The sequence below is a fragment of the Plecotus auritus genome (genome assembly GCF_963455305.1).
Source record: "Plecotus auritus genome assembly, chromosome: 3".
Lineage (NCBI taxonomy): Eukaryota > Metazoa > Chordata > Mammalia > Chiroptera > Vespertilionidae > Plecotus > Plecotus auritus.
This window is the reverse complement of record NC_137772.1, coordinates 174,333,041-174,354,034: the sequence shown is the minus strand read 5'-3', so window position 1 is coordinate 174,354,034 and position 20,994 is coordinate 174,333,041. Positions and strand designations below refer to the sequence as shown.

Genomic DNA, 20,994 nt, shown 5'->3' with positions numbered 1-20,994 from the left:
GTTCTGTAGGTTGGGAAGTCCAAGATCAAGGTGCCAACACAGTTGCACTCTGGAGCAGGCCCTCTTCCTTGTTCATAGCTGGTGGTGTCTTGCTATGTCCTCACATGGTGAAAAGGGAGCTCTGTATGGTCTCTTTTATCAGAACACTAATCCCATTCATGAGGACTCTCATAATCTATGCACTTCCCAAAGGCCCACTTCCTAATACCATCATCTTTAGGGGTTAGGATTTCAACATGTGACTTTTGGTGAGACATAAACATTCAGAGTCTAGCAGGCTGCTTCCACCTTTAGCTATTGTGAGCAGTGCTTCTATGAGCATGCATGTACATGTATTTGTTTAAGCACTTGTTTTCAATTCTTTTGGATATGTATACTTAAGAGTGGAATTGTCTAATTTTTTGAGGAACTTCCCAAGTGTTTTCCACAGTGGCTGAACCATTTTACATTCCCAGCAGCAAAGTATAAATGTTCCAATTTCTCCATATCCTCACCAACACTTTTTATTTTCCATTATTTTTTATTACAACCATTGTACTGGGTGTGAAATGGTACTGCATTGTGGTTTGGATTTACATTTCCTTGATGACTAATCATATTGAGCATTTCTTCATGTGCTTGTTGACCATTTGTATGTTTTCTTTGAAGAAAGGTTCATTAAAGACCTTTGCTCATTTTTTAATTGGGTTGTCTTTTTGTTGTCGAGTGGTAAGTTCTTTATGTATTTTGGATGCTACACCCTTTGCAGAGACATGCTTTCAAATATTTTCTCATTCTGCAGGTTGTTTTTTCCCTTTTGTAATAATGTCCTTTAATGTGCAGAAGTTTTTAATTTTGATGAAGTCCAATTTATCTATTTTCTCTTTTGTTGCTTGTGCTTTTGATGTTATATCTAAGAATCCTTTACCAAATTCAAGGTCATGAAATTTATCTCTATTTTTTTTCTAAGTGTATTATGGTTTTAGCTCTTATATTTAAGTGGTCGGTCCTATTTGAGTAAATTTTTGTATATGGTCGGAAGTAGGAGTCCCACTTCATTCCTTTGCATAAGAGTATCCAGTAGTCCCAGCACCATTTGTTGAAGAGAGACTGTTCTTTCCTCCACTTAACGGTCTTGGCACCCTTGTCAAAATGGTCATAGATGTATGGGTTTTACCTCACAAAATATTTTTAAACACATTGTGCTGGATAGAAAGACTCTAAGAATACCATCCTTTGGGTGTCTCTGTTGGGTGAAGCTCCCTTGAGTGTCTTCTAATTGCTAAGCCCAGCAATGAATAAGGCCAATCCTTGTCCTTACAGACCCCAGGTTTGATGGTATTGGAATCAATCACACAACAGATCATCTCAATCACATGTGGAGGTATCACAGTGGAGATGAGCATCGGGCACTGCAAGATCCTAGCCAATAGACACTCAGCTCAGCCTGGGGGTCCAGGAAGGCTTCCAGGAGGAGGAGTGGGTACCTGAGCAGAATCTCAAAGGAGCAGTAAATGTCCAGGCAATAAAAGATGTAAATGACAATCCATGTACAGGGACTGTGTGAGCATGAACATCACTCAGCCAGATGACCCCACCCCTAACTGGAAACTTCACTGGAGGTCTCCATAGAACAAGTGAACCAGATACTTAACCTCCTAGACAGTATGGGTGCTCCCTCACTCCCCTGGGCTGCTCTCCAACCCAAGCTCCCCCACACACCTGTTCCTTCTAGTCTCTGCCTTGCATGCTGAAGCTTGACCTATGGAACTGAAGTTGGTCACCACTGGGCCTGACTCCATGCTTTCCCCTTTTGGACTTCAAAAACATCTCCAAACTGAATCCTAAATCAATAACGTGGTCACCACTGTACACTCCTCAGGATCTTAAGCCCCAGATGATAAAGAATCTCCCCATTTCTGATGGAGATAAGCTGCAACCAGGAGAGCTGCCCCTCTGCCATCCTCCATATCCCAGCACAGGACACATTATCTCTGTCCCCCAAGATCACATCCACGTAACCTCTGGGTCCTTCACTGTGCATCCAGGGCTGGGCATAGCACTCAGGCCTCACAGTTCAGGGGTCAGAAGCGTGTCTGCATTACGGCCCTGGAAGAGGCAATTCCATGGATGGCTCATGGATTCCACTAAAGCCTATTTCAAGAAGTGGATCCCATCTACTCTACTACACCAAGCCCCTCTTACTGGGCCACTGGGAATTTGGCCTTTTGTGAAAGGCAGAGCATCAGTGCTAGGAAGGACTTTAGGGGTATCTGGTCCTGGAGTTCATGACCCAGGAAGTCCATTAATGGGCTTTGGATGGGGGTGGGGGGCGGGGGCTGTGAACCTCTGAACATGCAGACATAATTCTGTATACTTTCTAAGGGAAAAGGTCCATAGCTTCCATCAAATCTCAAAGGGGTCATGACCCATCAGGTTAAGAACCACTGATTTGGTCTGAGCATAGCAGGTGACTGGCTAGTGGCCAAGCTGCAATAGAACCCCCGTAACTCCCAGCACACTCACTGTTCTAAAAACCCACAGAGATGACCCAGAAACATCAAAGAGAGGCATTTGGGCAGAAAGCCCACCAGACTCCTGGGATCTTGTCCTTCCCAAGGTTTATTGCATCCTGGCACACACAGAAGAGGACCTCCTTAATACATGGAAGGCACAATGAGGTCAATGGAGGCAGCAGCTTGGGACCAGAGGCCCTGTCCTCACTAGGCCCCATCCCTGTTTCCCTGAGGGCTGTTGGGGGAACAACTGGGTGCATACTCGTAACACTAGACAAATAAGAAAGCTGACTAAAGGCTGAATTCTTCCAGCCAAATCTGGGGGACTTGGAAACTCAATCAACCCCACTACTGACATCAAGAAATCTGAGCCCTCCCACCCCTCACCAAAACAAGCTCACAAAACCTGCACTCAAACCTACTGCAATGGTGTAATGTAAGTTCTCTCTCCAGAAATCTATGTGTCTATCTTTCTGATTATTTGACTAAACTCTCCTCCTCCTCCAGGAAGTCTTCCTTGCTTAGCTCCTCCATTCTGATCACTTCTCCGCATTGCTGCACTGGGCTGCCATTCCCTGATTTGTACACATGTGTGGCTTTGCATGTGTGTCCATATCGCCTATCAGCCTGACCTCACCTCCAGAGAAGGCTGTTCTGATCTGCCTCTAGCCTCCCAGAAGGTTTGTGCACGTGTGCTAGGTGTGGTACATTATCATTATGGGGTGGGCAATTTGGAGAGATTGACACACTGGCAGGAGTGCAGCTCTGACATTAATCGAGGGCAATTTATTGAATATACAGCAGACATTCAGAGTCCTGACTCATACAAAGGAGGAACTGGGTGTTGCCATTCTTAGAAATATTTACATCAAAGGCCATGGCTTCTGGGCTGGGAGGTACCACCAGAAACAGATCAAGCTTCCCTCGCTAAACACAACTCATAGCAAGAAGAACTGAGTCAGAAACTACTGCAGGACACAGCCCAGAGAGAAGACCAAACACAAATCACAGTCCTTGACAAAAAGAATCACGAATTTGACATTCCCTTTGTTAAACAGGCAGTGTCGTGCCATGGAAAGACACGGACCCTGGGGTCAGCCTGATCTGGCTCATCTCCAGACCCTTGGCACTTAGTGAATGATAGGGACAAGTTCTGCAGCATCTCAGAGAATGAGTCTTCTCATCTGTCCCAAGGATGCTTATTGCATCTTGCAGGAGGGATGAGAATGAAAGGCAAAGCATGTAGGGAGCTTGGCATGTGGTAGGTTCTTGACATGTGGAAGTAGCTATTACTGATAATAAAGGTAGAGGGTAGGTGGTGGGGTGGCAGAAGATCTCCAATTCTCCTTCACTTGGCCCTGTGACTATGGGCACAGCTGCTGTCTGAGACTATACACATTTTCTCCTAAATAATGGAGTGGTTCTGCAAAGACCTTTCCCCCTCCCTCCTGACTCTCCTCCGTCCTCTGCCTCTTCCTCCTCTCCTCTCTCTGTAGGGATGATCATAGCTAAGACCAAGAAGATAATTATAGCTAAGACCCCCACCAGTTGAAGGCAGCAAAGAAAATGAGAAGTCACAAAGTGTACACAGGACCTGAGGAAACAGGGAGGTGACGGTTCCAATCAGAATTTGACAGTGAGACAAGCCATGGTATGATGGCCCAGTGTTCTAGGCCTCAGGGTAGAAGGTTGGGGTGTGGCAGGTGTCTTCAGGCAGGGCATGGGCAAGGGCATTTCTTCTCTGAGGTGCTGAAGCAAGAGGCTGTGTGGCTTATCGAGTGTCTTTCCTGGCTGGGGCACTGACTGGGACACTCTTGCCTTGAGAGTCCTTGGGGTCTGCCCCTGGTGCCCCTCTGGTCCTGGTCTGCTCACTCCAGGTGCTGCCAGAGCTTCCCGCCACACTGCGGGCACCAAGGGTGGTACTGGCGGCGGAGCCGAGGTGGTAACTGCTTGCACTGCTGATGACGGCTGAGGAGGCAGAGACAAGAGCAGGAAAGGAAGGCAGTGGAGTCCGTCAGCAAGTGAGCCATCCCCCTTAGTCCCACAGCAACCCTCAGCATCAAGAAACACCACAAAGATGAAGCGAGACCCTCTGGTGAGCCCAGCATGGTGTGAGGTGAGGGCCACTCAGGACAGACCTCCTGGAGAGTCTAGGACCACTGGCTCCCAAGGCCATATTCTCGACCCTTTCTCTCAATGACGATGCTCAGGGGAGAGCTAGAAAGGACATGGGGTGGGCATTACTTCATTCACTGTTTCCATGGGACAAAAGGGGACTAGGTTTCCTTTGAAGCTAGAGAAGCTTCACAAGACATTTCCAGAAACTCCCAGCTAGGAGGAGACAGTGAGTGGAGAAGGGACATCACCTTATCCTGGGGTCCCCACCTTCCCATCCAACCAGAATCCCCACCCAACCCATCTCCCAGGGATACTCACAGATGCTCACAGAGGATGGATTCTCACCAGACATTCTAAAGAACAGAAAGTTAGAGGAGAAAACCTCAGGGGTGTGTCTAGATTCAGCTAAGCCTTAGAGGACTCCTGCTTTTATGTGTATATTGTTTTAATTCATCCTTATAACAACGCATAAGATTGGGCGGGGCCTTGAGCTTATTTCATCTGACTCCTGGGCTGGAGAGAGAAGTGACTTATCCTGGATCTTCAACTGGTTATAATAATCCTCATTTTATAGATGAGAAAATAGAGACCTGGGGACAGTAAATGATTTACCAGAACCAAACAGCTGTAAGTGGCAAAGCTAGCAATTAAACCCAGGTCCCTCTGACCCCACTAGCTCTTTTCCCAGCACCACCAACCACCTGTGCTTCATGGCTCACACTTGATTTTCCCTTATAGGAAGCTTCCAAATGGCCCTCATCCTAGCAGAGAGCCACCCACAGCCCTTTCTCCCTTGGCACCTTTGCCCCCTCACCGGCACTCCTCGCCCTCCAGCAGCTTGCGGTAGGTGGCGATCTCCATGTCCAGGGCCAGCTTCAGACTCATGAGCTCCTGGTACTCACGCAGCATCCGGGTCAGCTCCTCCTTGCCCTGGTGCAGGGCAGCCTCCAGCTCGTCAAGCTTGGCCTGGGCGTCCTTCAGGGCACTGTCCCCCTTCTGCTCAGCATTGGCAATGGCCGTCTTCAGATTGGCACACTGAAAGGCAAAGAACAGGGAGATCATCAAAACACAAAACAATTTTTAGATCTTAAAGGTTAGGTAGCAAAACCCCCTCACTTTACAGATGAGGCTCAAGTGACAAAAGGGAATAGCTGCAGAGCCAACACCAGAAGCTGGGTCTCCCCTATTTTCTGTTGCAGATGGATATTTAAAGTTGTGAAAAGCTGTCAGAGTGGTTGCCTTTCAGGAATGCAAGCAGAGACTTCGATGTTTGAAAAGTTGTCTAACACCTGGGGTTGGAGCCACCAATGGCTGTAGATTCCAAGTATGCCAGGTCCAGAGAATCGAGCTGAGACCCAGCCAGGATGCCTCTAAGGATCAGATAGCCAAGCGCCATTGTGATAGGATTTCTGCCTGTAGGACAGCTCTCATCGGAAACCCTTTCTACCATTTAGCAACAAGAGTGAGCACTCTGTGAGGATGGTCTGCCTATGGTTCCCAAGTCTGGCCTGAAATTAGGCCCATGGCCCCAGAAACTGGGCTCTGACGAACATCTGGCAGCCCTGTGATGACAGGTTCTAACAAAAGAGAAACAGTCCATGGAGCCTGTGCCTGGTGTGGAAGGTTGTGAGGTGTGGGGAGGAGAGTGGGCTCTGGTCTTTCAGTTTGGCAATTCTGTCACTATCAGAGTTGACCTGGTTCTCTGTGGAGAACATAGGAAGGATTTGCCACCCCTTAAAATCATCTTCCCACTGACACAGTGCTTAAGGTTTGCTGCTTCCAGGTAAGACAGGATCCCTCCGGTGAAATAGAAACGGCTTTGGCACAGGGTAGGGGACCCGGAGGGCTTCATCTGCTGTCAATCTCACTCAGCCACCATGACCCCGTCCCACCCTGAGGGGCTCTGTATGCACACCCACACATCCCACATGTATTGAGTGTCCAGTGGGAGGAAGAGGCATGGGGCTGCCCTCAGAGGGTCACACTTGGAGGAGACATGGGCCAGGTTTATTGCACACAGAAAAAATCTGAGAAAGAGGGAAAAAAAAAAGAAAAAACCTGGATTTTAATCCTGGCTCTATTAATAACCAGCTGGGGCCCTGGCTGGGTAGCATAGTTGGCTAAAGTGTCATCCTGATATGACAAAGTTGTAGATTTGATCCCTGGTCAGGGCACATACAAGAATCAACCAATGAATGCATAAATAAATAGAACAGCAAATCATTGTTTGTTTCTCTCTCTCTCTCTCTCAAAGCAATCAATAAAATTAAAAAAAAAAATAACCAGTTGAGGATCCAGGATAAGTCACTTCTCTCTCCAGCCCAGGAGTCAGATGGAATAAGCTCAAGGCCCCTCCCAATTCTGAGCAGGTGTCTGCTCTGACAGTGGGTGGGAAGGAGGGACTATGGATGGCTGAGGGGCTCCTAAGCCCAGGTGGGCCCAGGTGGGGGAGATTTGATTTTTATTGAAGGATGGGCTCCAATTTCTCCACCGCAGAGGGTAAGATTGACCCTGGTGTTCTCTGTGGGGTTGCTGCCCACCTGCTTCCTCACATTGACAATCTCACAGCGGATCCTCTGCATGAGCCGGTTCAGCTCTGACATCTCATTCTTGGTCTTCTTAAGGTCATCACCGTGCCGGCCGGCTGCCAGCTGCAGCTCCTGGATCTGGTTTCCCAGAGATAGGAAGTAGGTGATAAGACAGGACTTCTCAACCCATTCAAGGTAGGAGAAGGGTCCTGAGTAAACATTTCCACCCCTGAAACAAGCCAGGGGAGGTGGCTTCAGAAGGTGATGGAGACAGGACCTGAGCATCCTTCTAGCTGTTTGGTGATGGTTCTGTCCAAGAAGTCCACCTGCTTCTCAAAGCAGAACCTGTTTGCTGGGCCTAACCTCCCTTCTCATCACCCTGCATACATTCTTGGGTTGGATAAAGGAAAGAGGCAGTTCATATTATTAAGCACTTCCAAAATATAAGAAGAGCTCTGACTCTTTCCACTCATTTAGTACTTCTATGTAGAGGCATCTTTTAAAGGCTAGGTTCTGTTCAGGTACTGGGGATACAGCTGTGAACAGGATAGGAGAGAGGTCTCTGCCCCCATGAACCATACATTGTCCTGCAGCCCTTTTGTGTAGACAGGAAGCCGAGGACAGCACATATCCTTGGGGTGATGTGATTTGGGGCTCAGGACTTGTAGCTCAAATCTTTCCCTCTCCCCTTGGCCAGTTCTTCAGAGAAGAGGGGCTGACATGGCCATGGATGGAGACAAGTGAACCTCTATCCTTGCTGTTCTTGGGCTTTAATGACTGTGGAAAGGAGTGCTATGCCTGACAGGAGTGAGTGCTGAGAGCCCTGGAAAGGCTCTTCTCAGTGACAACCCCAAAGCATTTTACTCCAAAGCAGAGCTCCTCTTACCTAGAAGGCACCTAGCACTCTCCTCTCTCCTTTTGGAAGCCCTCCCTCACTGAACAAAAAAGAGCTCCCAGCCTTTTTGCTCTCTGAACACCACCACCATGGTGGTTGATAAGAACGAGCGCCTTATGAAAGGTGGCACAAAGGGAGCCAAGAAGAAAGTGGTTGGTCTATTTTCTAAGAAAAATTGGTATGATGTGAAAGCACCAGCTATATTCAATATAAGAATATTAGAAAAACACTAGTCACAAGAACTCAAGGAACCAAAATCGCATCTGATGGTGTCAAGGGTCATGTTTTTGAAGTGACACTAGCTGATCTGCAGAATTGTGAAATTGCATTTAGAAAATTGAAACTAATTACTGAGGATGTTCAGGACAAAAACAGCCTGACCAATTTCCACGGAATGGCTCTTACCCGTGACAAAATGTGCTCCCTGGTCAATAAATGGCAGGCCATGATTGAAGCTCATGTTGATGTCAAGACTACCAGTGAGTATTCGCTTCATCTATTCTGTGTTGGTTTTACTATAAACAACAATCAGATTAGGAAGACCTATTATGCTCAGAATCAACAGGTCCACCAAATCTGGAAGAAGATGATGGAATTTATGACCCAAGAGGTGCAAAAGACTTAAAAGAAGTGGTCAGTTAATTTGAGATAGGATTGGAAAACACAGAAAAGACGTGACGATCTATTTATCCGCTCCATGATGTCTTTGTTAGAAAGTCAAATTCTGAAGAAGCCCAAGTTTAGATTGTGAAAACTCATGGAGCTTCATGGTGAAGGCAGAGCTCTGGAAAAGCTATTGGGGATGAGCCAGGTGTTAAAGTTGATCGAGCTGATAGATATAAGTTCCCCCTCAAAGAATCTATTTAAAATTCAGACTTTTAATGTAACAAATAAAAAATCCTATTCATTATTTTTTTAAAAGAAAGGAAAGAGCTCTAGGCTTCCTCTTCTTTGTCTCTGCCCACCCCAGCTCACCCATATACACTGTGCTTTATATCTGTTACTCTCCTTCTGCTCCATGACAACATGTTCTACCTCCTGGAAATACCTTTGTTTTATAACAAGAACACCTCGCTTTTTTTCTTCCACCAGAGGATTGCCTATCCTCTGTTGGATATGCCCATCCATGACATTTTTAAAAATTATCTTTGACAATGGTCTCTGCTAATTATTCTTTTTGGGTAGAATGTTGCTAAACCATTGGTAATAACCCCCTTTTCATTCAGCACATCTCCAAAGATATCTCTCCCATTCACTGGTGGAGTTGTACCTTCCCAAGAAAGAAGGGGTTGGTGGAGAAGGGAGATTCCCACCCCAGTGCCCACCTTGCTCTGGTACAAGGCCTCAGCCTCGGCCTTGCTCTTCAGGGCAATCTTTTCATACTGGGCGCGGACCTCAGCAATGATGCTGTCCAAGTTCAGGTCCCGGTTGTTGTCCATGGACAGGATGATGGAGGTCTCACTGGCGTGAGTCTGGATCTGGGCTATCTCCTAAGTTGAGAAGTGAGGACAGAGTTAGGGTCCCCCAACTTCTCTCCTGTGCTCATCAGTCTCTGGGCCTGCAGCCCTGGCAGGGCTAAGGTGGAGGCAGGAAGTGCCTGCTGGAGATCTGTCTGTGGAGCCGAGGGAGAAGGCTCACAGGAGCAGGACATCCCCTGCCCCCCCCCTAACCCCCTCCCACACACAGGCAACAGGTAGTGGGAGGCATTTCCTATGATTTACAGACACAAGAAATTGTGCTTTAGCAGGACTTCATGGGGTCATTTTTTTCTGCCTGTGAGCAAGGTCACTTTCAAGGCTCTGATGAGATTGTCTCCTGTGTCTATGGGCTCTAGGGACCAGGATTCTACACTGTCATAGTCTCCCAGTGCAGGGTTTTGCACTTTTCCATCAAAACAGCCTTCATACTGTTTATCCTAAATCCCTCCTATTGGCATCTCCCTGGAAGAGCCAGGTGATATTCTCAGCTAGAGAGAGGTGGGATGGGGAAGGAGAGGAGTGTCCTTACCTTATCATACAGACACTTGAGGAACTTGATGTTTTTTTCCAGAGAGTCCACTTTGGCCTGGAGCTCCACCTTGACTATGTAGGCTGCATCTGCATCCTACCAGGAGGCACCAAAGCCATTGGTCAATACAACCCTCTTTCCATCAGCTGTCTTGTCCCTGACCCAAAGCTATCTGATTTCCTGTGTTTTTCCCACAAAGGAAAGCACATTGATGAATAATCACTCAATATTGATTTTCTCTCAGACTCACTGAATCTTTGGGAATAGGGAAGGAGAATGAGGCCTTCTCATTCTCTGCTATACCTGGAGAAAACAAAGCCCAGGGAGGTGGAGTGAGTTTCTTCAAGTCACACAGGAAGGCTGAACTGAACCAAAGTTTCCCAGTTCCCAGACCAGAATTCTCTCCTGTTTGACTCTGTCCATTTCCTGGATGTATGCCCTGTTTCTTCAATTTGCTGGAGACCATAACTATGACTCCATCCCCATTTAGGCACCAGCCTCTCCCCAGGAGGCCTGGGTTGAAGTCCTGAGCAGAGTTGGTTAGGATGGGTTATAAGAGAGACCAGAGTCCTTAGACTCTTCTCTCTCTTACCTTCTTGAGCACCACAAACTCATTCTCAGCTGCTGTGCGCCGATTAATCTCCACCTCATACCTGTGGGCCAGGAAAGAAGATAGCAGAAACCTCAGTCCCAATAGCCAAGTAGCCTTGTCTTCCCTCTGATCGAGCAAGTGCTCAGGATATAGAGTCCCCACAAGATCTAAAAGTGAGCAGTGCAGAAGCTAGTGGTGGTAGTGCTATGTCCCTGAGTTACCTCATCTACATTCCACTTGCTGGAAAACATTCAGTTGTCTATTAGGCTCCCCAAACTGGCCACTGAACCAGTCAGGGAATCAATGAGCATAGGAACTTTTCCTATCAACCAGATAGGAAGTTATCAAACAGGGTCTTTCCCCCACAACTAGAGAAGGGGTGTGAGCCCTGACCCTGGTGCTTGCTCCCTTCCCTCCTGAAGTGGCTCAAAAATTGGCTGAGCCCAGGAACTTCTGGGAACATGATCTTTGGTGGTACCTGCTCACCTCTTCTTGTAGTCCTCCACCAGGACCCGCATGCTCTTCAGCTCTGAGTCCAGCCTCACCCTGTCCCCCGACAGAGTCTCCAGATGCTTCCGCAGGGTGCTGATGTAGCCCTCCAGGATGGGCTCCAGGTTCTTCTGACAGTTGCTCAGGTCCAGCTGCTGCAACAACTCCCACTTGGTCTCCAGCACCTGGTTCTGCTGTTCCAGGAACCGCACCTGCAACCATAATAAATGCTATCATGTCTCATGGACATACACCATTGACTCCCCAGGTTATATAGATTTTTCCTAAAGTCATTTGACTCAAGTCCTGACTCTACTCATGGAATTCCACATAAACTAGACCCTTTGCGTGCTCATTCCACAGCCTTCTGGACAAAATCAGTCACTGAAAAAGGTGAGTCCATAGCTTTCTTCTGTCACCTGAGCCAGCAGCCAGGAGATGCTCTTCCTTGTGTCTGTACATGTTTCTTCTGTACCATGAGCCCTTCCCCTAAATAATGCTGAGTCTGTTAACCTCTTTTCCTCTTTAAAGAACTGGAAGTTCATCCACCATCCTCTAGAAAACCATCACTTCTTTCTCAAGGTTTCTAAATGGCTACCCTTTACCCAATTTCCCACCCTTCTCTGTAAAATCCCCAAAGAGAGCAATACATTCATTTATTTCTTTGTGCTACCCAGCTTCCAGTACTATTCTCTCTGTTATGATCAGGGAGTCCTTCTTGAGGTCCAGCTGCAACCTTTCCATTTGCAACGCCCTGTCCACTCCCAGGCAGCAGGAACCACTCATATTTTACTTGACTGTCTTATCCTCCTCCTATGAGACCTACCTTATCGATGAAGGAGGCAAACTTGTTGTTCAGTGCCTTGATCTGTTCCCGCTCCTGGGCGCGTACTTTCTGGATCTTGGGGTCCAGCTCCACATTGAGGGGTGCCAGGAGGCTCTTGTTGACAGTGACCTGGTGGATGCCACCAGGTAGGCACATGGATGGGCACACAGGCCCCAGGGCAACACTACCGAACATGCTGCCAGCAAAGCCAGGGGCCCGGCCTCCTCCATACCCAGAGCCAGGGCAGAAGCTGTAACCTCCGGTCCGAACATCACCACCAGCCATGTGGAGGGAACTACACCGATCCCCTCTGAGACTGTAGAGGCTCTGACTGCTGAAGCCGGCCCCAGCTCCTTTGCCAGCTCTGCGGTGAAAAGCCACACTGCCCACAGCCTTCCTCAGCATCACTGCTGAGTACCCACTGAAGCCACCCTTGTCACCACCAGACTTGATGCTCAGTTGCCGACTCATGATGGGAGAGAGGGAGTTGGCAGAGCTGGAGAACAGCAGTCACCAACAGATAGAGAACACAAAGGGACTCCCGCAGCGCTGGCTCCTTTTATCCTGTCAAGCCCTGGACACCGGAAAAGGGCGTCTCTCCACCATATCCTTTCCTCCTGCTAAAGGGCCAGGGGCCATGGGCAATTTGTGGAACAGAGATGGCCAAGCCCTTTGCTGCAACAAAGCACCTCTGATAGCGAGTGGAATATGCTGCCCTTGCAGACTGGAGGGGTCTAATCAGGCATTTATCTGTGCTCCTAATTAGGGACCTGGAGAGTTATCCCCTTCACAGATCTCCTACCTTCACTTTTCCAGTGCTGCCTCCCTCTAGCTTATCTATTACCAAGCAGCAGGGGAAATGCCTGGCTTTGTCCAAGAGGGCTCACCCCAAACCCTCATGTCCCTCTCCAGAGGCCCTATCTCCCTATAAGCTGGTCTTATTGAGAAGCTGGGGTCTCCATGCTGCGGATGAAGAGACTGGAAAAGGACATGGTGGGTCTTCAAAGATCTGGACCCAAGAAAGAAATCCCAGGGGCCACTCTCTGGGTCACTCTAAGGACCACAGCTGTCCAGCAATGAACAGACACAAGGAAAATAGTGGAAATGACTGTATGGCCCCCAGCAGTGGTGCTGCCTGGGGCTTTCTGTCCTGGGCAGGGCCTGGGTAGTGGTGACTTGGACATTGCCTTTTCAACAGTGAGAACCTTTCCAGGGAACTGGCGGTTCCTGCAGCTGAATTTTTTCTCCTGAACAGGGTGAGCTCTTTCATCCTAGGAGGTCGGGCCATAGAGCAGCCTCAGGAGCTGGGACATTCGCTCTTCTCTCTCTGGGGATAACATCTGTCCTCACACTCCCTAGGGAAACACTCCATGCCCAAGGTACAGAAGACCCTGAGGCTCACTCCTGGGTTCAGGGTGGGCTGTTCTGCCAGTTTCCTGATCACTTTAGGAAGCCACTCAACCTTGGAACAGAAAAGCCAATCTTTTATAATAAAGTTCAGGTCGTCCTGGGACAGGGCGGTGTAAGTTAAAAATGCTAAAAATTATTTCAAAAACAGGCACCTGGTAGCTGCCCTAATGCAGGACTCTGACCACTTCTATAACTAAATTGAGGAGCCTGGATCCATTTGGATCAGCCAGAGGGTAGTAGACAACTGCTCTGGCTGCTGGAAGGGAAAGGGGGAGACAGTGAGCTAGGCACCAGGATGCCTATAGGCCTGGCTGCCTCAGAGGGTTTTCCCTTCATTGGGTTCTCCTCTCAGCCCAGAGGCAGCGGTGGAAGCTCCTTCTCCAGGGACCCTGCCGCTTAACCTTCCTGGCAGGGCCTAAGATGAGAGAGGATGAGAGGGCATAACTGAAGGGGGTTTTGTGCTTTTCTAAACCAGATTGTGTGTGAGCCTGAAGTTCTGAATATCAACAAACTAGAGTCCCTTGACTGGGAATGACTAACATATGGTTCCAGCTCCCAAGGAACCTGAAGACCCATGAACAGAATTCACAAAAAGAACTTAAATCTGGGGCCAAAGCTCCAGAATAACAGGAAAGCATTGTGAACAGGGATTAGAGGTGCACAGGGGAGGAGGGGCTAATTCTGATTGGCATTTTAGGGGTCTCCAGAAGGCCAGTTTTATACCCCCAACAGCAACCATCACAGAAGCTGGCACAGAGTAGCCACTTTCAGGCAGGGGGGGTTGAAGTATGACCTGAAGTAGGAGGAGCAATGGTGGCAGCAATACAATCAGTTGTGGTCATAGTGACAGTAGTAACAACAGAAGTCAATGTTTATGTTCACTTTGCACGTGCCAGATGTTGTGCCAAGCACTACAAAAGTTTCTAATTTTACTAACTTCACTTTACAGTTGAAGAAACTGAGGCTTAAAGATATTCAGGAACTTGCCCAAGGTCACTCAGCTAGTAAACCAGAGCTGGGGATAGAATTCAAGAGTGTCTGGTTTCCAAAGGAAAATCGTTTGGGCAAAAATAAAAAGGATCCCAAATCAATTATATAGAAAAGATTCCTTTATTAACTTTTGGTCGAGAATATGTTTGTATATTTTCAGAAAACAGCTCCAAGACCATGTGGATTTCTGCAACAGAGAGGAATTGACAGGTCTGTTGCAAACACAAAGACAAGAGGAGAAACAGTCCAGAGATGGAAGACGCTGACGACGCCTTGCCACGCTAGCAGTCAGCAGCTGTGCGTCGCAGCAGGTTGCCTAGGACCAAACCAGAGAGGGTCGGATCTGCATTGCCACCATGTGCCCACCATCCAGATATCATTGCTGACATGTACACATAAGGAACTGTTTGACATTGAAAAGGGGACTCAGAACTGTTGGACATTGAAATTGGGACGCAAACATTTTTTGTTATTATATGTTTATTTCTAGTCTGCAGAGGCAAGATTTTTTAAAGGAAATAAATGGGGAAAAAATAGATACAGAGGCAAAGAAGCATTGAATAGACTGTCAAACTACAGCGGGAAGGCAGGGGAGATTGCGGGGGCGGGGGGCTGTAAGAGATCAACTGAAGGACTTGTACGCATGCATATAAGCATAACCAATGGATACAAGACACGGGGGGGGGGCAGGTAAAGGCATGTACTGGGGGGAAGGGGAGGCCGAGGGGAGGTCAATGGGGGGAAAAAAAAGGGAGACATATGTACTACTATTTGTAATACTTCAAACAATTAAAAAATAAAATAAAATAAAAAGACAAAAAAAAAGAGTGTCTGGTTTCACAGTCCTTGCTCCTAACCATCATCATCACATAATGTCATAGAGATTAGTCAGAGATGCAAAGACTTTTTGATATGAGGTAGGAGTATCAACCATGGGCTTCTGAGTTCCTTGGGCCATGTTTCTCTAGTTCAGAGAGAGAGTCAGTCAAAATGGGGATGGGAGGGGGAAGGAAAAGAGTCACTTTTCAGCAGGGCTATTTTATTCTAGACCCCTTCTCCAGTCACCACCCCTGAGGGGCTCCCTATGGGAAATACACATGGTTCTGGTGGGCTGAGTCTCCTGGGCCAAGTCTGCACCTCCACTGTGGGGCTGAGTGTGAGCTCTGTCTGCTAGAAGAGCTGGACCTCTTACCAAAGACCTTCTCAGAAGAACATTTACAAAGTAGGAAAAGTTCAAAGCTAGATCTTCAAGTCTAGAGAAGATGTAGGATGGTTAACAAAACAGAGTTTCAGGTGCCTGGGAAAACGCTGGAGAATGAACTAAGCCCATCTATGTTCCAAAGTGATGGGCTGGGGAGAGGCAGCCCTAGGGCTGGGGTCCTGGCACCTTTCAGTGTGTATTCCACACACACTGCCTCTCTGTGCCAGGTCTTGTACTAGGGGCTGGCAAGTAAGGGCTCAGTGATAGTGGTGGTGGTGATGATGACAGTGGTGATGGTAGTTGTGATGCAGGAGAAAGAAGAGGAGGCAGAGGAGGGTTTCCAGACAACAGTGTTGTGACTGTGGCTACACACAGATTTCCCGCCCCCCTCCCTCCCTCCCCCACAGCTGGTTCCTAGGGAATGCAATTGCAGGCGATTTTCTTTGGCCTACACAGTCAGATCTCTAACAGCCCCAATTTTCACCTTGTTGGCTACCCTTTAATTAGTCATCACACTCCACACCCTAGTCTTTGAGTTCATTGGACTACTGAATGTCCCAAAGCCTGAAGAGATTGGCTTATTCGATGAGTGTAAAATTGAGTGCCTACTGTGTGGAGTGCTCAATGCTGGACACTGAGGGAGGGCGACTTCTAAGACTTTCTCCTTCACCCCTAAGAAATAGAAATTGAACTGGAGGAGAACAAATATAAGCCAGTGAGAGTTGTTTTGCTGTTGTTTTGCAGTAGTTTAATTCCACATGCCTGTATTCAATAATGTGCTTAACTGAATTACTTAGATAAGCTGTTATTAAAATCCTGATTTTTAAAAAAATCAAAATAAAATACATTGGGCCCTGGGAGGTAGGGTTTGAGACTTGGAAGGTGATCCAGACTGGACAGGTGCACTGTATCCAAGAGACCATGAGCAGCCCAGGTGGACTGAAGGGGAAGGTTTGACTTGGGGAGGGGTGGTCAATGGGAGAAAGATGGTAGCTAAGACAGTTCCCTTCTCCCTGCAGACAGTGTGGAATTGTAGGAGGGTCATGAGGGGAAGAAACATCACTGAGCCACGGCTTTAGGTTAAAGAACAGATTCCATGTTACACAAGGAGAACTGTGAGAGAGACAGGACCCGAGAAAACCCTGAAGGAGCCAAGTCCATTTGCTCCATGATCTCCCGCCATGAGTTAAGGGAATTCCTGGAGAGTAAAAGTCCCTTTCAGCTGAGCACACTACCCTGGAGGTAAATAGAAAGTAGTGCCACGAATAATCCCAAATGAACACATCCAAAGTCATGTCTTCTTGGCTGGAGAATGGATCCTGACGGTCATTTTTCCCTAGCTCACTGTTGTTTTTTTTACTACTCTTAGGCATAGTCTAGGGAACCAGCGTTCTGTAGATCAAGGTCATTAATGGAAAGAGTAAGAAGCTTAAAGAGTTTTTGGGCTAGCTTTCAGGTGACAAGATTTGGGAATAAACCACAGCACCTTGGAATCTGAAAGGACTTGAAACTGAGTTATCTGATCATTTGAAAATGAGCTCAGTGCAGAAATCTAAAGCTCTCTGCCTGTCTGAACCAGTTTGAAAGGATCCTGTTTTTCCATCCTCGTCCAAAGTTAGCTTAAACAATAGATTCATCAGCTTTTCTTCCATCCCTTTACCTCCCCTCCCAACACCCTACACTTTCCTGGCATGAAATTCTCTGAGTCCTGGCTTATCGAGTCCCACATCAAATAGGATATGCACCAAGCAGTAGGGCAGAGCCATCGCTGCAGTGACCACCTGGCCCAACTTCCCAGGATTGGCGACTTGTCCAGTGCTACAACCTGGGTGGCTGATCACCCTGTCACCCTTTATATTGCAGAGTACAGAATCCCACATTCCCCAGTAGTTTGTAGTGGTCATTGAAGTTACATCTCTCTTCATCCCTCTGGTCCCTTTTCCCCATGCCCACCCTTACACACACATGTTAACATGAATTCTCCAGATTATTAAGAAAACAGGTAGCTGGATCTCATCCATTTAAATTCAGTTTCACTCTCACTCATCAAACACAGGCGCTGTGCTGAGTGAAATCCCAGAGGGCAGTCAGGGCTCTGAATCCCCACCGGCGCCACATTAGTGTCAAGACCTTGCACGGTGATCCTCTGCTTGTTCAAACTTATCGGAGGATGCTTAGTGATCTGACACCTAGTGGTGGTTTTCTCAGCGCAGCTGGTCCTAGAACTTTCTAGCAGCCCTCCTGGGCGTCTCTCCACAAACATCTCTCTCTGAGTCGCAGTGGTTCTCAACCTTTCTAATGCCGCGACCCTTTAATACAGTTCCTCATGTTGTGGTGACCCCCAACCATAAAATTATTTTCGTTGCTACTTCATAACTGTAATTTTGCTACTGTTAATGAATCATAATGTAAATATCTGTGTTTTCCGATGGTCTTAGGCTCTACAGCAGCGCTCTACAGCAGCGGTTCTCAACCTGTGGGTCACGACCCACAGATTGAGAACCGCTAGCAGGGTCGCCTAAGGCCATCGGAAAACACAGATATTTACATTACAATTCATAACAGTAGCAAAATTACAGTTATGAAGTAGCAACGAAAATAATTTTATGGTTGGGGGTCACCACAACATGAGGAACTGAATTAAAGGGTCGCGGCATTAGAAAGGTTGAGAACCATTGGCTAGGGCCTTCCCATCAACTCCTCAGCATTAGCATCCTGGATCTTGCTTCTGCCCGCTGCAGCCTAGCTCAGGAGGGGCATGTCCCGGCCTTCCTGCCTCAAAAGAGACATGTCACAGCAGTTTCACCAAGTGGCTGCAGGGCCCTCGGGTACCTTCGTGCTAGTTAGAAAGATGCAGCCCTTAGTCTGAGTGCACAGCTGAATTTCAGGCCCCACTCGCCCCTCATGCGCCCAGCCCCCAGGGCCCTGGGGCAGCCTGGTTGGCTTGCCTGAATCTCAAGGATAGGCTCAAGACCAGGCGTCCTCAAACTACGGCCCACAGGCCACATGCCGCCCGCCGAGGACATTTATCCGGCCCGCCAGGTGCCGCTGCCTGTCCTGCTTAGCAGCCGACTGGTCCCGGGCCCGCAGTGCGCATAGGAATTTGTTCATAGTTTTTTTAAAACTATAGTCCAGCCCTCCAACGGTCTGAGGGAACTGGCCCCCTGTTTAAAAAGTTTGAGGACCCCTGCGACATACAGGCAAGTTGGAGCCTGTGGCCAGAATTCTATGCTCTCAAGGGGAGGGCCATCAGAGTCTCCTGGCTCCCCCCACCCGCTAGTTGTCCCTACTCCTCCAGGGCTGGCTGAGCTCTGTCTTCCAGTCCCCTGGGTCTTTTCCTTCTCTGAGCACTAGGGGAAGTGGTGGCCCCTCTGCTCCCCCTGTGTCCACTCTGGGCTCTGTCCACTGTTAACTGCCCTACTCTGCTTCCCTATGGCTCAGGGACCTGCAGACTCTTTTTCGTTTTTCCCAGCCTGAGTGTCCTTTTGCCTGCAGCACATCCTGGCCCGTGTCTCCCTGAGCTCCTCCATGCTCCTTTCTCTCCCTCCCCCACCCTGCCTTCTTGGGCTCTATGACTACACAGGCCCCTAGTCCTTTAGTGTCAATCAAGCAGTCTTTAGTTCTCTTTCTTTCCTCTTTTTTAAAAGACAAGCTCTCTGGGATCTTTGCAGTCCCCACCCCCACCATCTGCTTCGTCATCACAGGGAGCTCTCCTCTCAGCTAGATGCACAGAGGTATGTCAGACAAGTGCGGTCTTGCTCTAGGAAGGACACGTTTTCTTCCATTTGCTTTTTTCAAAACACCACCAGGCCCCCATTTCTGTATTATTTTATCCAACTTCCTTACCTCAGTCCCTTCCACCACCAACCACTTCTGGAAGAAGTTTGTAAGTTATTTTCTGGTCCCCTTTATTACATGATTCTTTTTTTTTTTTAAGAGAATAAAGCAGCTGGGGGAAATGCCTTAATCTTTTGATCGTGACTATGAAGTTTGAAGCTTTATCCGCCTCTTCCTTTACCCATTTCCAAAGCAAACATGCGGGCTGCGCACCAGGTGGTAATTAAGCCAGTCATCACTAATGACATGCTCTCTCTCTCCCATCAGAGCACCGTGCACAGCCCTATTCAAACAGGAGGGAGAAGGTCATCCCTGCCCCCACCCATCCCTTGGAGAAGCTGCTGGAGAGGTGGGCAGGGCCTGAGGCTGAGGAGCACCTGCTTCAGGTGTGGGGGAACGGCCACTTTATAACTGAGCCTGCTAGACCCTGGGGACAGGGTTAGGAGGGGGACTTAAACACCCAGGCAGGGCAGAAGCACTAAGGTCCTGGGGGGGCATAGCAAGGTGAAAACTGGGAGGAAAATATGTGAAGTAGGACGTCAAGAAAGAAATATAAAAAATAACTGGATATGTTAGGAAAAGGGAACTAGGAAGACTGGGTCAGTGAGGAGGGATGAGTCTGTCCTGAGGGGAGGGGCTAAAGACGCAGAGAGGGTAGAGGATGAGCCCAGAGGCTGGAAGCTCACACTCTGACCGCAGCCTCAGGTGCCAGCATTGAGCATCACCCCAGCCCCACCCCAGCCTGCAAGGAAGGGATGAGATACCTACTGACTGCAAGGAACCTCCTCACTGCCGTGCCAGGGGCCCTAAGCACCGCCCTCCAGGATGCAAACCTGCCTTGGATGAAGCGGCTCAGGTCCGTGGGGCTTCGGTGATGCTCAATGCTGGCACCTGAGGCTGCGGTCAGAGTGTGAGCTTCTTCATCTGGAGCTGAGACCACAGCCCGACCCCTTTGAAAAGTTCTGTCCACCTTCCCTGTAGAGAAGGAGGCCCACAGAGCAAGTCTCCATCTCCATAGTGCCAGGGGCCCCCACTGAGGCAGGTGGGACTTTGTGGCCTGGCTACAAGGTGTGACATGGCAGCTATCAGTTCAGGAGAGTGGTTGTGAAATGAACCTGCAGATCAGGGAGTGGGGGACAGTGACGCACACCAGGACGCAGGCGGTCTGTAGGTGTGAGCCAGTGGACACGGGCACACTGGTGAACATGGGGAAGGAAAACAAACAGCAGGGCAGCCTGGAGCACGGACAGGCGCTACATGTCAGAACAGAGGGCCAAAGGAGTGGGCTAAGAGGAACCAGTGGACATGGAGGAGAACCTTCTGAAAATGAATGTGGGCTGCAAGGGCCAAGAAGAATGAGATGGGGGAAGAGGTGCTAGCCTAGGATTGGAATCGAGCAGGAAGCTAGGAGGGCAGGGGAGCCTCAGATGAAGAAACGGAGTGATCATTTTTTGAGAGCTTGCTTGGTACATTTTAATTTGTTTCATCCTCACACCAATCCAGTGAGGAAAATACTCTTATTTTTCCCACTTTACAAATGAGAAAACACAGGAGCAGGGAGACTGAGTTGCCCAAGTCATGGTTAGAAGTGGCAAAAGAAATGAAC

At 48.4% G+C, this 20,994-nt stretch overlaps 1 protein-coding gene and 1 pseudogene across 2 annotated transcripts; one reads left to right on the top strand and one right to left on the bottom strand.

The window, feature by feature from the left end:
- Window positions 1-4,266: 4,266 nt before the first annotated feature.
- On the bottom strand, window positions 4,267-12,421 carry LOC308243507 (keratin, type II cytoskeletal 74-like; the record flags this gene model as incomplete). Its single annotated transcript, XM_080659049.1, has 9 exons — window positions 4,267-4,463; window positions 4,932-4,966; window positions 5,428-5,648; window positions 7,154-7,279; window positions 9,362-9,526; window positions 10,044-10,139; window positions 10,636-10,696; window positions 11,122-11,336; window positions 11,951-12,421. The coding sequence occupies 9 exons, from the start codon at window positions 12,419-12,421 to the stop codon at window positions 4,267-4,269; spliced, it is 1,587 nt and encodes a 528-aa protein (XP_080515175.1).
- LOC308243321 (small ribosomal subunit protein eS1-like) lies at window positions 8,126-8,903 on the top strand (annotated as a pseudogene). Its single transcript has one exon. The product of its transcript is annotated as a small ribosomal subunit protein eS1-like (transcript).
- Window positions 12,422-20,994: the final 8,573 nt, after the last annotated feature.